General features: G+C 59.1%; 1 protein-coding gene across 1 annotated transcript; it reads right to left on the bottom strand.

Annotated features, from left to right (window-relative positions):
- Positions 1-2,224: 2,224 nt before the first annotated feature.
- Positions 2,225-3,870, bottom strand: LOC311632776 (homeobox protein MSX-3-like). Its single transcript, XM_084904625.1, has 2 exons — positions 3,577-3,870; positions 2,225-2,968 (listed from the first exon to the last, which is right to left on the bottom strand). The coding sequence occupies exons 1-2, from the start codon at positions 3,791-3,793 to the stop codon at positions 2,556-2,558; spliced, it is 630 nt and encodes a 209-aa protein (XP_084760751.1). The 5' UTR covers positions 3,794-3,870; the 3' UTR covers positions 2,225-2,555.
- Between the last annotated feature and the right edge of the window lie 12,174 nt (positions 3,871-16,044).

Genomic DNA, 16,044 nt, shown 5'->3' with positions numbered 1-16,044 from the left:
CTTTCAGCATTCAGCTTCCAGAAAGACTTATTTATTTATTATAATTACTTTTTATCCTCATCTGAGGATATGTTTCTTTGTTTTGTTTTGTTTTTTAGTGAAAGAGAGAGAAAGAGAGAGAAACATCGACCAGAGATTGAACCTGCAACCTTTTGGTTTGCGGGATAACGCTCCAACCAACTGAGCCACCTGGCCTGGGCAGTTCTCGGGAAGATTTGTGAAGTCTTGGCACCTCTGGAGGGGCGAGTGGGCAGGGTGCCATCAGTGAGACCTTGTGCCTATTTGAGAGATCCTGGGTCATCCTCTACTGAGCTCTGAGCAAACCTGTTTAGAGGCAGTGACAGAGAAGACCTGCAGGTGGCGCCTGGGGCAGGGCCGTCAGCCTCCCCAAGGAAGGACAGCCACAGGCAGAGGGAAGGGCTGGCACCAGAGCTTCAGTGCCTGGCTTGTGTCTTCCTGGAGGGAACAGAGCAGATGAGAGTCTGCAGTCCTCCCATCAGTGGTCACCAACTGGCTAAGGAGAGAGCGCACCCCAGGGGCACGTGGAGCCACAGCAGGGAGAAGCAGGCTTGGGTAGGCATGTGGAACCCAGACCCATGCTGAAGGTAGCCCGTGGACAGAAACAACGGGTCAGCTCTCTTTTGATCAAATCGGGGTTTTGGGGGTAGGCCTGGCAGAGTGGGGACCGCCTGCAGGGCCTCCCTCCAGAGGCCTCCTCTCTAGTAGGGCTGGAGTGCTTTTAAGAACCTCAAATGTGCTCTAGCTGGTTTGGCTCAGTGGCTAGAGCATTGACCTGCAGACTGAAGGATCCCAGGTTTGACTCCAGTCAAGGGCACATGCCCAGGTTGCAGGCTGGATCCCCAGTGTGCAGAAGGCAGCTGATCAATGATTCTCATCACTGTTGTCTCTATCTCCCTTTCTGAAATCAATACAAAGTATAATTAAAAAACAACAACAAAACCTCAGATGTGAGAAGAGGATCAAGGTTCTGAGTAGCCTTAAAAAGCAACAACTATGCTCTGTGAGGCGTAAGGCACATGGGTCAGGTCGGGTCATGGGTCATGGCTCTCAGGCCCTTTGGCCCCTCTCATGCTCCCTTCTGGGTGTATTTACAGGGTGGGTCTGTCCTTGAAGACCCTGACAGGAGTTGGGCCCTGAGTTTAAACAGCTCAGCCCCCTGGGCACAGGCCTGGGAGGGATGGCAGTGTGGGATGTGAGGACGCCTCTCTCATTATCAGCCTTCATTTCCAGCAGCTTCTACTTCAAGAATTGGGTTAGTTTCCATTTAAAATCCATCATGAATTATTTTCCAGAAATACAGGGAGAATGGCCAGTCATAGGCAGTTTAGTGCACTATCATCACTACTTCTGGGACTTCCCCGTGGCTGTTCCCTATGGGGCAGCACCTCCGCAGCCCCCTGAGTGAGTAAAACTGAGGGGCAGGCCCGGGAGAGCCAGCACCAGTGACCCAGGGGAAGGGGCCTGGGTCCCCTCCCTATGGTTACCTCCAGGGCCTGGCGACAGCTGGGAGGCAGGGTGAAGGCGGAGAGGGGCCGCCCACAGCGAGGATCAGGCTGAATGGCCCAGGGGGCTTCCACCAGCCCCAGGCACCTGGTCAGTCAGTGCAGGGTCTAGTAGGAGAGCTGAGGCAGCTGGGAGAAGCCTCAGGAAGGGTCAGACCCGCCCCTTCCTCCCTCCGGCCCTGGAGACCTGAGCTGACAATGTGTTGCAAAGAAGCAGAGCAGGATGACCAGCAGGTCCTGGCCATCCTGGCCGAGTTAGCCAGTGCCCTTTGTAAGGACCCTGAGCCTTAGCAACTCCTCCTGCTCCCAGCCTACCACAGCCCAGGATCCTGGGGAGCCCAGGGACAGGGCGTGTGGTGCACACCGCCAGCCTGCTCTCCACGCCCATCTGCAGCTCCGTGGCCATCCTGCCTCTCTGCGTGGACACACACCCACATCCCCACACATACACAGACACACGGTCCACAGACAGCACCTTACCCCAGGCTTCGATAAAAAACAAATACAGAAAAAATCCCCTCAACTACGAGTGAAAGTTTCCATTCTGCCACGATGGCAACGCACTCCTTAGTAATCAGTGCGCTTCATTTCAGTATTCTGGCACCAAACTGTTTTCATTTCTTTTGCGGGATCTGCTTCTTGCTGCCCCAAGACAATCCTTCTGAGAGGAGCCGGCTGCGTCGGAGGGAGGTCTCACAGAGGAAACTCCAGAATACTTATTGGCTGCCTTGTACAAAATAGAAGCTCCACCCGGCCCATGTCCAGGGCACCGCACGAAACTATGTTCACTGTCTTTCAGCAAAGTGTCTAGAACGAACATGATTTTTTAAAGTTCTTAAATAGCTGTAAGATACCCACAAATAGGCTTGAGGCATCAATAATAACATTGTATCAACAACAAAACCTGAAAAGCAAAACAAAAAAGGACCAACGGGATGCAGGGGGTTTGCCTGGAGAACTGGGGCGCGCAGCTCGCCTCCCTCCCCCGCAGTCCCCCAGGCCACCACCTGGCCAGGCATGTGCCCGAGTCCCCTAGGAGAGGTAATACACGCCGTAAGCGGTGACGGGCGCTGCGAAGAGTCCTGGCACCTGAGGCAGGGCGCCCGCAGCGCCGCCGTAAGCGCCCGGGGAGCCGGGAAGGTGGGCGCCCAGGGGGAAGGGCAGGGCGAACGCGGGCAGCAGCGGCTTGGCCTCCAGTTTCAGCTTCTCCAGCTCGGCCTCCTGCAGCCGCTTGGCCTTGGCGCGGCGGTTCTGGAACCAGATCTTCACCTGCGTCTCGGTGAGGCTCAGGCTGCCCGAGAACTCGGCGCGCTCGGCGATGGACAGGTACTGCTTCTGGCGGAACTTGCGCTCCAGCGCCAGCAGCTGCGCCGTGGTGAAGGGCGTCCGCGGCTTGCGGTTGTTCTTGTGTTTTCGGAGGGTGCAGGGCGGAGGACTGGGGGCGCCTGGGAGGGGAGAGAAGCACACATCACATTGGGTACCCCGGGCCCTGCGCTCCCCTTTCCGACGCTCTCGGATCCCCTCCCGGGCTCTGTGATCGCGGAAATGAGACCCCAGGCGCCACAGGGGTAAGAAGCCAGGCGCCGGGGAGACAGTGCTTGCAGGGGCCGGGCCACTGTGGACTCGGGCTCTGCTCCCCAAATCCACGGCCCCGCACCCCCGGGAGCAGGGGAACGCTGCCCACTGGGAGAGGCGAGCAGCTTGTGCTGGAGGCGCCTCCATAGCGGCGGGGAGCGCAGAGAGGGGGGCTTGGCGAAGCGTAAGTTCGCCGTCCGGGGGGCGGCCGGGGCTCCAAGAAGCCTCGGGGCTTTGGGGTGCCCACTCCGCGCCCAGGGACAGCGAGAGCCCAGCTGTGTGGGGCGCGGGAGCAGCTGCGGGGCGCGCGCCCGGGGGCTCGGGTGGGTGTGCTGGCTCCTCTCTCGGTCCTAAGGCGGGGCGGCGAGTGGCTGGTTACTTTCCCAAGTTAGAAGCCACAGCGCCCTCCCGCCCTGCTCCTTGGAGCTGCCCCAGGCGGGCCCCCTCTCGGCCCGGGACCGCGCGACCGGACACTTACGTGGGGAGGACGGGCGGGCGGCCGGCGGGCACCTGGCCCCGGACTCCGCCGCGCCCCGCGGCCTCTCTTCCTCCCGGGGCGCCGCGGTCTCCGGGCCCAGCCGGTGCTGCGCCTCCAGCAGCGACTCCACGCTGAAGGGCAGCGGGCCGGGCCCCGCGCCGTCCCCGCCACGCGCCCCGAGCCCGGAGGGATTCATGGAGGGCGACGCCGGGGCCATGCGCAGGCCGGCGGGCGCGGGGCGTGCGGGGCCCGGCGGGCGCGTCGCGGGGGCTGCAGGCGTGCGGCTGCCGGGGACTCGGGGGCGCCCCCGCCCTCCGCACCCTATAAAAAGGCGGCGTCCTTTTCATGAGCCGCGGTCCAATCGCCTCGGCCGCTGTCGCCTGGGCAGGCGGCCATTGGCTTTGCTGACCCCGGGGGCGGAAGGATGGGGAGGGCGGGGCCGCCGCCTGGCACCGCTGCGTGCCCGGCCTCCTCCTGCTGCCCAGGAGGCTGCTGAGGCTCCCGGGGAGCACCCGGAGCTGACCCCGGCCTCCCCACTCCGAAGGGTGGACAGGGGGCCGATGGCCACGGGGCGCTCTCGTGGTCCCAGCACCCGCCCTTGACCGCGCGCATCCCGCGCAGAGAAGAGATTGGCGCCAGGTTCCTCCCGCCTCGCCGTCTCCCGGTCCCGCGCCGGCTGTTCTTCCCGCTGCACCCCAACCCCAGGCTGTTCTTCCCGCTGCGCCCCGACCCAACCTGGAACCCGAGGCACGTGCCTCCTCTGGCCCAGGCGCTCTCGCCTCGCCCTGGAGACCCATTGGACGGACCCCGCACGCAGACTGGACACTGGGCTTCCTCCACGCCACCATGGCCTTGAAGCAGGCCGAGGTGCCCTCGCCTCTGAGCGCTTTTCACGCACCTGTAGCTGCAGAGCGTCCTGGGGTCAGGGGCCGCCCCGCCCGCTGCCCGGGCGTCCAGGCCCGGCTCTAGGAGCAGCCGGTAGGGGTCTATAGGGGGAGACGACAGGGCCCAGCCTCCCACCCGCCTCTGCCGCCCGCCGGGCTGGGGACCCTGGAGGGGCGCCTGGGCAGGAGCGCGGAGTCCGCCTCTGGGTGTTGGGTTCGTCTTCAGTCTCTCTCGCCCCGCACTTGCTCGGAAAATCGTCCTGAGACCCGGGACCTGGCTCGGAAGAAAAGCGGAGGCCCGACAGAAACCCGTGCCTCCTCGGATTCTTTTTCCAAAACTGGACCAACCTTTGGTTTAAACCCTTTCTTGCGTGCTACAAGAGGAGGCGCCCCTCCGCAATCTCCCATTGAGTTTTCGAATAAACCGTGAGATTGGTTTGCGGGTAACGACTTACTATCTTGTTAATATCCCAGAACACAGAAACGGCAACCCAAACCCACTTATATTTATTTTTGAGAAACTAACGTTGCCTTAATGAAATCCAGCTTTTGGGGACAGTGTAACCGTCTAGCTCAGCCAGAAAAATTCAATTAGAAAGTTTTTTTTTTTTTTCCCTCCATGCAAATGTACAAGCAAGGCTGAAAGGGGCCCTCCGGCCGGCTCCAGGGCCAGGCCTGGTGTCTGCTGCAGGATCAGCTCTTTCTGTATCCCAAGATGGATTGCCCCTTACTAATGTAATAAAGATGTTCTGAGTTGATTGAAGATAATTGCATCATTAAAGCATTTTCTTTGAAGGTCTCTCTCCTGGTAGTTTATCTTTAGCAGGCCACTCACGGGAGTGTTTGAAGAAGAATTTTAATAAGGATGACAGCCAGCTGCCCCAGCCTGCCCCACATCCGCTCAGGACTCTGGGAAGGTGGTGTCTGGGTGGATGAGTGGGTGCCTGAGCTGTGGCCTGGCTGGCAAAAGGGAAGGATGGGGTGTCAGGGCCAGGCAGGCGTGCCAACTTTTGTCAGTCTTGCCCTTCCTTGTGGTGGGTGTCTGAATTAATGTTTGACCCTCCTGAAGAAAGTAAAGCTGGGCTGGTGCTGACTAAGCCCCTATCTGGCATGGCACCACGGGGAAGTAGAGGAGGGAGGAAGGGAGGATGCAGGTGGGGCAGAGCCCCTAGGGGGGAAAAAAAGGGGGTTTGGCCACGAGAACACAGACCCAATGCTCAGCACAAACAGCCTCCAGCCCCTGAGGATGGGGGACTGGCCAGAAGAGGCCCTGGGATGGGAGGTGGAGCGTGGGGTGGTAGGGGTGAGAAGGGACCCCATTTCTGTCCTATGGAGGCTTTGGGCTCAAAAACCCATGTCCCATGTGTAAAGGGAGCCTAGACACCGTGTCTGGCACCCAGGTGGGACAAAGAGCAGGGCCCAGGAGCAGGCCAGCCAGGTGTGCTGTGTGGACCGGAGGCTGGCACAGCTGGTCCTTCTTGAGGCTTGTAGATGCTCAGGCTGGTGCCCATCCCCATCCCAGGTGTGCCCCTGAAATGATGGCAAAGCCTTTCTTCCTTTCTAGGGTAACACCCAGTACTATGAATTTCCCCCTGAGTACTGCTTTAGTGGCATCCCACAGTTTTTGTTTGTTTGTTTTTTAATATATTTTATTGATTTTTTTACAGAGAGGAAGGGAAAGGGAGAGAGATCCATGAAAGAGAAACATCAATCAGCTGCCTCCTGCACATCTCCTACTGGGGTTGTGCCCACAACCAAGGTACATGCCCTTGACTGGAATCGAACCTGGGACCTTTCAATCCGAAGGCTGATGTTTTATCTACTGAGCCAAAATGGTTAGGGCTGGCATCCCACAGTTTTGATATGCTTTCATTTTCACTCCATTCCAAATATGAATTTCCCTTTTGATTTCCTCTTTAGCCCTGGATTAAAGTGTATTTACTTGGGAATTTTCCAGGGATGTTTCTGTATTGATTTTTTGTTTATTCCCATGTCAGAGAACACACTTTGTCTCACACAAGTCCTTTTACATTTATTGAGACTTATGTTATGGCCCCAAATATAGCCTGTATTAGTCAGTGTTCTGTTGTCCTGCTGGGGGGGTAAGGGGGAGGTCAGTAAGTGTCACTTGGGTCAAGTTGGTTGATATGCACCCATCACTGTATCATTGTTGATTTTCTGCCTACTGGTTCCATCAGTGATTGAGAGAGGGGTATTGAAATCTTTAACAGTAACTGTGAGTTTGTCTATTTCTCTTTATGGTTCTATTTGTTTTTACTTCACTCATTATTAGGATCACAAATGTTTAAGAATGTTATACCCTCTTGACAAACTGACTCCTTTATCAACATGAAGTAGTCTTTATTGCTTTAATTTATTGGTTCTGACATCAACGTTGTCTAATATTAGAATAGAGACTCCAGTTTCCTTTTGACCATGTTAGCATGGTTTCTCTTTTTAATGTTTTTACTTTAAACATAGTTGTGTCTTTATCTTTAAAGAGTACTTCATGCCCTGGCTGGTGTGGCTCAGGTGGTTGAGGGTCATCCCTTGCACCAAAAGGTCGCTGGTTCAATTCCTAGTCAAGGCACATGCCCAGGTAATGGGTTCTTTCCTGGGTCAGAGTTCATGTGGGAGGCAACCAATGGATGTTTCTCTCTCTCCCTCTCTCCTCCTCTCTCTCTAAAAATTGGGTATTTAGACTATTTACATTTGGGTGCTTATTGATATGGTTAAGTTTAAATCTGTGACCTTACTAATTATTTTATAAATTCCCATCTGTTCTCTGTTCAGTCTTTTCTCTTTTTTTGATCAATTGAATATTTTTTTTATTTTAATATATCTCCTTTGTTGTTGACTTAGTTACTTTATTATTATTTTAGTGGCTGCTTTAGGGTTGACAGTATACATCTTCAGTTTATTACAGCACACCTGCCAGTGATGTCATCCCACTTTGTATCTGTACAAGAACTTTACCGTGATATCTGGGATCTCCATTTCTCCCTCCGGAGCCTGACGCTATTGTCAGACTTTTTACTTCTATATGTTATAAATCCCACGCTGATCCTTGTCATTTGTTTAAATGGGCAGTTATTTTTAAAGAGATTTTTTAAGAAGTCTTTTCTATTTCTCCACGTAGTTACAATTTTTGGTGCATTTGCATCACTCGGAGCAGAAACCATAGGGAGGTCAGCAAGGCAGTGCTAAGGGTCCATTCTGGGGGCAAGCCATGCTAAGTGGCCTTTGTACAGGCCTTGACTTAGGAGGAGGACAGGGAAAGCTGGAAAAAGAGGTGTTGAGGGCAGAGGCCAGAGCCGTGGTGCTCAGAGGAGGGGCCATGGGTCTCCAGGGAGGGTCCTCAGTGCTCGAAAAGAGAAGCCAGGTGCTCGGAGCGAGCCAGGTGGAAGCCTGAGGAGCTGTCAGTGCCTCCCCTAGCCTAGAGCCTAGGGGATGAAAGGGCGTGTGTTGCTCCGGCCATTTTGGAAAACGCACTGCACATGGAAGGTCTCTCTGGAAAAGAGCCCTTTGTCAGGACCCTCTGGCTGAGGAGGGACCTGCAGGAGCAGCCGGGAAAGAGGAAATGCAGGGCAGTAGGAGGCCCTGTGTTGGAGTGTGGGCATGGGGGAAGGGGAGCGAGAGGGTGGGTCCTGGGCTGTCAGTTGGGGTTATATTCTGGAAGCACGTGGAGGGACTGAGGTGCCCCCGGTCCCCTCTTACCTACAGGTCACCTGCAAGTCTACTATGAGGACTCTGGGAAGTTCACGGACGTCTGTCGATGGCACTTGGGCAGAGGGATGATGTGGCCACTGGAGAAAGGGCCAGCCTGGAGCTTGGTGTCCCAGCCAGGAGTCCTGAGGCCGCCTCCCACTTCCGGAAGAGGGAAGGCAGAGGCAGGCCTCTGTAGTTCGAGGCCTTACTGCTTGGCTTTTCCTGGCGCTGCAGGAAGAAGTGGTCCGAACTGGTTGCTGCCAGGGACCAGGCTTACCCCTACCCCAGCCATCTCACTGTTAAAGGGACCTGCCCTCAAGGACCATGGGTGAATGTGCCACGAATGGGTGCCAGGCCAGTCGAATGGGCTGGGAAGGCAGACACTCCAAACCCCACCCGAGGAAGAGACAGAGGGGTCTTCCTGGGTCACTGCTCCCCACCCAAAGGCTTCTCCCAGCCCCGCCTGGAGCACCGCACACCTTCACTAGAGAGAAGTCTGCATCCAAGTTTCTGCTGTGGTGCCCGGCTCCTTTAACCACGGCTGGGGGTGTCACCTGGGGGAAGCAGGGCCCTCCCGGACTTGCCCACGGTGTGGGAGAAGTGCTCAAAGGGGCTGAATAAACAGGCAGGACCTGCGGGGACAATGGGCAGCTCGGTCTCCAGGGGGGAGGGACCGGTGGAATCCCAGCTCCGGAGTGGAAGCACCGGCAGGGCTGGGGCCTGGGGACTCGGCGCTTTGTGCTCGGGGTTAATGAGCTGGAAAATACAATTGGGCATCCCGGGCTGTGAAAATCGCTTTGGGGCAGCGGATCCCTTCGCTGCTGGGAGAACCCAGAACTGATTTCCTTTGTCCCCGGGGCCAGCACATCCTTGCAGAGGCTGCCACCCCCAGGGCCTCCTCTGGGGAGACCTCAAAGAGCTCCGCCTCGCCTTCGAAGAACTGACTCGGCCAGGAACCCGGGACAAGAAGGCTCTAAAAGCAGACAAAACAGCAGACGCCTTTCTCCTGCCTCCCCGTTTTCTGCACTTCCCCCACCCTGTCCCCGCTTTTGTAAACTGGAATAACATGCCCCCAAGGCGGGCCTGTGGGAAGGACAGCCCTGGAACCCTGGACCAGGCCAGAGAGGCTCCTCTGCTCCTGTGTCAGCCCCTAGGGATGGACACTGCGGCCTGGCCCCTCCCCCAGGAGGTCCACATGGGCCAGCCCCACCCCAGGCCCCAGGAGAAGGGCGGCTACTGCCACTTAGCCCCTGCATGGCCCAAACACCGTATTCACCATGCGATGCATGTCCCTGGCCCATCCAGATCACAGGAAAGGTCCTTAAAGGGGTCACAGGGTCATGGACATGTCACCGACTTCCGAGCAGAAAGTGCCTGCCACTTTGGTGCTTATTTTGTTCTCTCCCCACGTTCCGCTTAGACATGAAAGGCAGTGACGTTGGTGAGGGCTGGCTCTTGTGGACGGGCATGTTCTGAAAAACAGGCTGACTCAGGGCAGCTGGCCTCGGAATTCTTGTCACAGGCTTGCTGGTGGCGGGAGGGGGGGGCGGCCAGCTGAGCCGGGGAGGGGAAGTCCAAGGGCGTGTCACCTCTCTCTGCGGCCGAGCAGCTGGGCCCAGGACCGTGCCAATGGAGCGGCCACCGCAGGCAGTCCACGCAGGCCTTCACGTGGCATCCGGAAGATCTGTTGGTCATTCCCTAGTTGAGCCTGGAATTCAGAGCTGAGACCTGGTCCCAGACCCCCACTCCGGTGGTTTCCTGAAGCCTAGACGTGGTTTAAGGAAGGCCTGTGCCTCCGAGGGGCGTGGTCTCAAGACAGAGGGGTAAGGAGGGGCTCTGGCCTCGGCAGGGCGGGCCATGGAGGACACAGGAGGGCAGTGCCACCCTCAGAATTCCATGCCAAGGGGAGAATCCCCATAGCCTGAGGGCTGACACAGCCCCTTCTTGAATTCTCCTTATTGCTAGTCACTCACTTTAAAAACCATATTGTTTCGCCCTAACCCATTTGGCTCAGTGGATAGAGCATTGGCCTATGGACTGAAGGGTCCCAGGTTCCATTCCGGTCAAGGGCATGTACCTTCATTGAGGGCACATCCCCAGTTGGGGGTATGCAGGAGGCAGCTGATTGATGTTTCTCTCTCATCAATATTTCTAACTCTCTCCCTCTCCCTTCCTCTCTATAAAAAAATCAATAATAATAATAATAACAAAAAAAAATGTAGTTTCAAAACAAATGCAGTCTCAACTCTGCTAATGTTCATTTCCTTCCAAAGTCTTCTGTTTCCTTCTCCCTCCATCCCAAGGGAAGATCTCTGTGTCCCCAGGAAGGAGCGAACTCAGACTGTGAGAAGCCTGAGGTTGGGGAGAGAGGCCTGGGAGCCCTGCTTGGGGCTGCCCATCCGCCCACCGTCCTGGGCCAAAAGCAGGCCAGCCGAGCGCCACACGCTGGAGGACCTAGCTGCTGAGGCCTGTGGTTATGAGTTGGCATTTGAGAGGTGCCCAGGCTTCAGACCCTCACCCGCCCTGAGCACTGCCCTGCATTGCCGGCACGTGCTAGCTCTGGTCTCTCCCACCTTCCTGGAGCTCAGAGCTGAGCACAGGGGCTGGTGGTACATGGGACTCGAAAGGGGTGACAAGGGGGGTCCGAGGTGGTGCTTGCAGCCTCCAGACCTGGAGCTCAAGTTGCATTCCTGGTTCATCCTGGCTCTGCTCAGGGGCTGTGACATCTGACCCGCCATCTTAACCTCTCTGGGCCTCAGTTTCCTGCTCAGTCTCCCCGACATAAGCAGAAGCAAACTTACAAAGCAATCCATTAGTCTGGTCAGCAAGGTCCCTGCCCACTTCCCTCCCACCCTCCTCCCTGCTCACCCCCCTGCCCCCGCCCCGCCATTAGCCAGGCCCAGAGGCCCTGAGGAGGATGGGTAGTCAGCAACAGCCAGACGGTTTCCAGTGAGCTCATGGAGAAGCAGGTGCTACTCGGTCCTACCGCCCACAGGAGGGAAGGGTACAGCCATCCGGGTCCCGGATCTTGTACCGATGGTGCCGGCTCTGGCTGCCTGAGCTTCGAGGGGAGAGGGTACCGATGGCCAGCCTCTGGGTCCGCCGACGAACAACAGGCTCCCTGCCCACTGAGCCATGGGGGTGCTGCAAAAGTGCCCTCAGCCCTCCCGGACCCACCTCGCAGCATGGATAGCAGCGCCCAGCCAGGACAGGCCGGCGGGAGGGCCAGTCATTGCCGAGCCTCTGTGGGAGGCTTGTAATCCGGCCTAATCCTGTTGGGCCTCAGATCCCTGCGAGACCACACATGTGGCCTCAGGATGATGCAGCCTGGCCATGGCCACAGGCCAGGGCAGCTGCTCTCTCTCAGCCCCGAGCCTCTGGGGTCCTGGGGTCTGGGTCCAGGACCGGCACACACAGGCATCGAGCGGACAGGCCGGCTCTCTGAGGCTCATGCTCAGCCTGGTCAAGGTCCAGGATCTCCGGACTCCAGAGCTGGGGCCTCCATCTTGGGCCGGTGAGTCAGGACCAGATGGGAGATCTTGGGGCTCTCCTGGAGTTTCATCATTCACACTGGGCACGCGGGAAGCCCTCGAAAAGAAGTGTGTCTCTGAGCTGATGGCCTTAGTTCCTGGGAATGGCCAAGTTGGAAGCAGGAACTTGGTGTGGGAGCCAAACAGGCCAGCCCTGGAGGGGGCAGCCTCCCCAGGCCACCCCTTACCACCCGGGCCCATGCCCGGTCACGGGGAAGGCGGCCCCAGGCCATTAGGCCCTGGCCACCCTCTGCAGTGGCTGCTGGGTAAGTGCCTCCACTGCTCCGGGGACAGAGTACACCAGGGTGGCACTGGGCAGAGGGTCACACCGGCACACTCCCCACACTCAGGAAATGACAGGGTGGGGGAAGTAGAGACTCTGATGCCGGAGTGTTGTAGGGACAGAGGCTAGGCCAGGGAGGCCATGCGGAAGGAGGAGATGAGGCCGAGGGAAAGCAGGATCATGGGGTCATGGAAACCATGTTGGGATTTTGAGCTTTGTTCTAAAGGGGTGGGGGTGGGGGTGGGGGTCAGCATCACTCTGGTGCTCACATCAGAGGGCTGTTATCTGCTCTTGCCAAACAGCTCACTCCAGCAGTTGACAGTGTCTGCCCCGTCCTCCTCGGGGACTGCTGAGACCTGCCCCAGAGCCCACCCCCTCCCTCAGTGGTGGGAGGAGGGGGCTGCAATCAGGAGTTCTGCAGGGAGTAGGGGCCAATTAGGGCCTGCGGAATTCCTCTTGATCAAAGAGAGCAGGCAGTGGCGCATGTCTGCAGATGGTTCTGGCCCAGGGCTTGTTACTTTGAAAACAATCTAAGATACAGGGACATTACCAGTCGAGTATCTAATTTAATTCTGGTTTAAAAGACCACTTAAGACTGAGCAGCTGAGTGAACTGTGGGTCTGCCCGCCCACCATTTCTCCCCCAGTCCTGCGGGCAGGAGGCTGCTGGGTGGGTGTCTGGGCTGGAGATGGGATAGGCCACATGGAACGGGGTAACAGGATCTTAGCGGGGGAAACTCACTGCCAGCATGGAAGTTGGCCCCTGTCTGCCTGGAGTGTTTAGGCCCAGGTGCCCTCATGTGTCCCAGACCTCTGACCCACACGTGTGGTTTCTGTGCAGCCGGGGCCTGGCAGCCAGCAGCGTTTATCCTGTACATGTTGGGCCAGCCACGGACTGGGCCCTGTCTAACACGTGGGTTCTAGATCATTCTTTACTCTCTTGATGGCCAAGCCTGAGCAGGGATCCCATTCCTTGCGTTGCTGGCACCAAGTCACTGGACCAGCTCTGGGGCGCGTGTGTGAAACCCTGGAGGCGCCCGTCCGACCAGAAGCTGGCAGCAGGCAGCCCAGGATGCCAGGGCTGGAGGGCCAACGCAGAGGGGCTCCCTGTGCACTGGGGTTCACAGTGCTCCAAAAGGCACCCCACCGGACAGGACGGGGTGGGGATGGGTGCCTGGGTCCCCGATACCCGAGGGGTGAGCTTGAGTGTAGGTGTCCCCTCCCAGGGGGCTCTCCCCCTGAGGACACTTTGGTGAGTAGCATTTCCACTGCCCTGCCTCTCCCCAGAGAGCCTTCCCGCTCCTCCTTCACAGGGCAGGGGCGGTGCTGGGCTGGGGGAGGGCAGGAAGGCCCAGGTCCAGCACCTCTGGGTCTATTAACTGTGTTGGGGGGCGGTTGAGTGTGTGTGTGGGGAGTTGCTCTCCCCTCCCCCAGGCTCAGGCTGTCCTAGAGCCTCAGTCCTTTGGCCTCAGGTGGCCACTGCCTGCCTGTCTTTCCCGAGGGCGGTCTCAGGGGGCTAAGGAAAACAAGGCTCCCTCCTTCAGGGCGCCGTGGCCACCAGGGCTCCGAGGCCCACTTTCTCCTGGTGGGTACCTAGCAGGCAGTGCAGGTTTGGGCAACATCGGGGATGGCCCCGGGGGCAACGCTCCCCACTTCCCGAGGGAGCGGAGCGGGAGACCCTCCGCTGGAGGAGACCCTCCGCGTCCCGCAGGCGCGCCCTGGAGTGTGGGGCTCAGGGCAGCACCGGCCAGGGCACAGGCCCGGGTCAGGCGGGCACAGGCCGGGCTCCATCTCCGTCGGGGTGGACCCGCCACCCTCGAGCGTGCGCACCGCCGCCGCCCGCCCGGCGGCCGGGCCTTTGTCATGCACATGAGGCTCCGCGGAGAAAGGTCCCCGCCAGACGCCGCGCCGCCGCCGAAGAGGCTGCTCTTTCCCAGCCCGCGGGCTTGGCACAAGCCGGCTGTTTCCGAGCGGCCTCCATTCATCGGCGCCCTAGGTGCCCCGCCGCCAGCCCCCGGCAGCTGCGGGCGCTCAAAGGCTCCATAGAGCCGCCCCGCAGGTGAGCCCTCCCGCCGGGGCGCCCGTCAAAGGCCCTTTGAGCCGGCGCCGCAGAGCGGGCCCCGGGCGTGTCGCCGCTCGCAGCGCCGCACAAAGGACGCGCCACTCAACGGCCCCGGCCGCCCCGCCCGCGCGCTCCGGCGGGGAGGGGCAGCCCGGGTGCGAGGCGCCGGCCGCTCCTCCCCGTCCTCCCCGGCCCTCCTCTCGGACCCTGTCCCCTCCACTCTCCCCCCGCCCCCCCCAAGCCCCGGCATCCCGCCGCCGCCCGCCCGGAGTCATTGCTCCTTTGAAGGCCCAGCCGACGGCGCGGCGCCCAGAGCGCTCCCACCCTGCGCCCGGGGCTGCCGGCCGGCCGCTCGGTTTCAGCTCCTTTGCATCCTTTTCAACTTGATTAAAACCAGCCCGGGGTCCGGGCTGCAGCGCGGCTCCGAGGGGCTGCTCGCCGGAGGTGGAGGGCCCGGCCAGGCGGGGCCGTGGCGGGGGAGGCGGGGCCTAAGGTCTGGGAGGCTGCCCCGCCCATCCTGGTCCATGGATGATGATCTATCCACTGAGCCAAACTGGTTAGGGCTTCAGTTTTTCTAAAGTTGCACTCAGACTCATGGGGTCCTGCTCTGGTCAGTACCAACCTGCCCAGAGCTGCATCCGGTCAGTCCCGGGGCCCACAGACAAGGAACCCCTCACGTCCTTCCTGTCCTCTGACCTCAGGGTTGGCCCTGGCCTGTCCCCCCACCTGTCCTACACTCAGACACGGTGCCATAGGTGTCCACGTGGCACCTTGGTAGGGCAGAAGATGTCCTTGAATCCTTGGCATAAATCCTTGGAGAGTCTTCCCCAGGAGAAAGACCAAGGGCCAGTGCTGAGAGGGACACCCCAATCATGGGACACACTCTGTTGCCCAGGGCTCCTTCCGGGCCCCCAGGGCTGTGGCTAGGGAGGACACCAGCTCAGTGCTCAGTGTCGCTGCTTGGCCGAAAGCTGACTGGTGCTGCCCTGCTGGCCAGGAAATGCCAGGCCTGGGGTTGGGGCAGCATCCCACTGCGGCCTTGAAAGCAGAGAGGAAGTGCGTGCCCAGCTCCCCACCGCGAGAGCTCCTCAGGAGCCAGAAAGTGAGAGGCCGCGCTGAGTGGGGCGGGCTGGGGGCAGGGGGAGGGACAGACACAGTGTCCACTCATGGGGCCCAGTCAGCCAGGGCCAGGGAGCTGGGGCGCAGCACCCGTGCTGGGGGTAGGGTGAGATACTGTGGGGCCTAACTCACAGGCTGAACCTGGGGCCCAGAAGCAGAGAGCGGAGGGCACCAGCACGGGGAACGGAGGCTTGGCGGAGGGGTGAACCTGGGGACTGAGCACGTGGTGTGGCTGCAGCCCTGGAAGCGAGGGGTGCGGAGGAGGAGGGGCCACGGGGCCCTGGGAGCCCAGGGGAGCCCGTTCTGAGTCCTGTAGGCCAGTGGGGTCCACTCCCTGCAGCTCCTGTGGCTGTCCAGACCCTGTTCAAAGAGGCTCAGAGGGCCACGGGCTGAGATCATCCTTAATGAGGAGGGGTGACCACCAACCTCGGGAGGGAGGGGTCAAGGAGATCCAAGGCCGTGATGGAGCAGGACAGACAGGCTGAGGTCCGGAGGGCCAGGGGAGGCAGGGGAGAATTGCAACCCCAGCAGAAACGGAAAGCCCGTCCCCCGGAGGCGGCGCCCGCTTGGCTCTGCTTTAGGAAAACACGCAGAGGCCCAGAGGGCCTGGCGGCTGGGCTCCAGCAGGTGGCACTTCCTCTCCCTGCATTCCAGCAGCTTCTGCAAGGTCAGCGTCTCCCAGGCCCTGCACGTGACCAGCGGCCAGCGGTGGCACTCAATGTTCTGGTTACCCCAGGGCTCCATTAACTTCTTCCTCATGTGCCATTTTGGTTTTTTTTTTTTTTGTTTTTTTTTTGTTTTTTTTAATTTCAGTTGAGATGTAATATACCCATAAATTTTACCCTTTTAAAATATACATTTCAGCTGAAGCCTGTTTGGTTCA

Source organism: Pipistrellus hanaki (genome assembly GCF_964339955.1).
Source record: "Pipistrellus hanaki genome assembly, chromosome: 14".
Lineage (NCBI taxonomy): Eukaryota > Metazoa > Chordata > Mammalia > Chiroptera > Vespertilionidae > Pipistrellus > Pipistrellus hanaki.
This window is presented reverse-complemented; position numbering and strand designations above follow the sequence as displayed.

What these genes read in the sequence shown, in the direction of transcription:
- LOC311632776 (XM_084904625.1), bottom strand. Translation starts at nt 3,793, where the DNA reads ATGGCCCCGGCGTCGCCCTCCATGAATCCCTCCGGGCTCGGGGCGCGT. An exon ending in CGCCCGCCCGTCCTCCCCAC is followed by an intron (nt 2,969 to 3,576) that starts GTAAGTGTCCGG and finishes CTCCCCTCCCAG; the next exon opens with GCGCCCCCAGTCCTCCGCCC.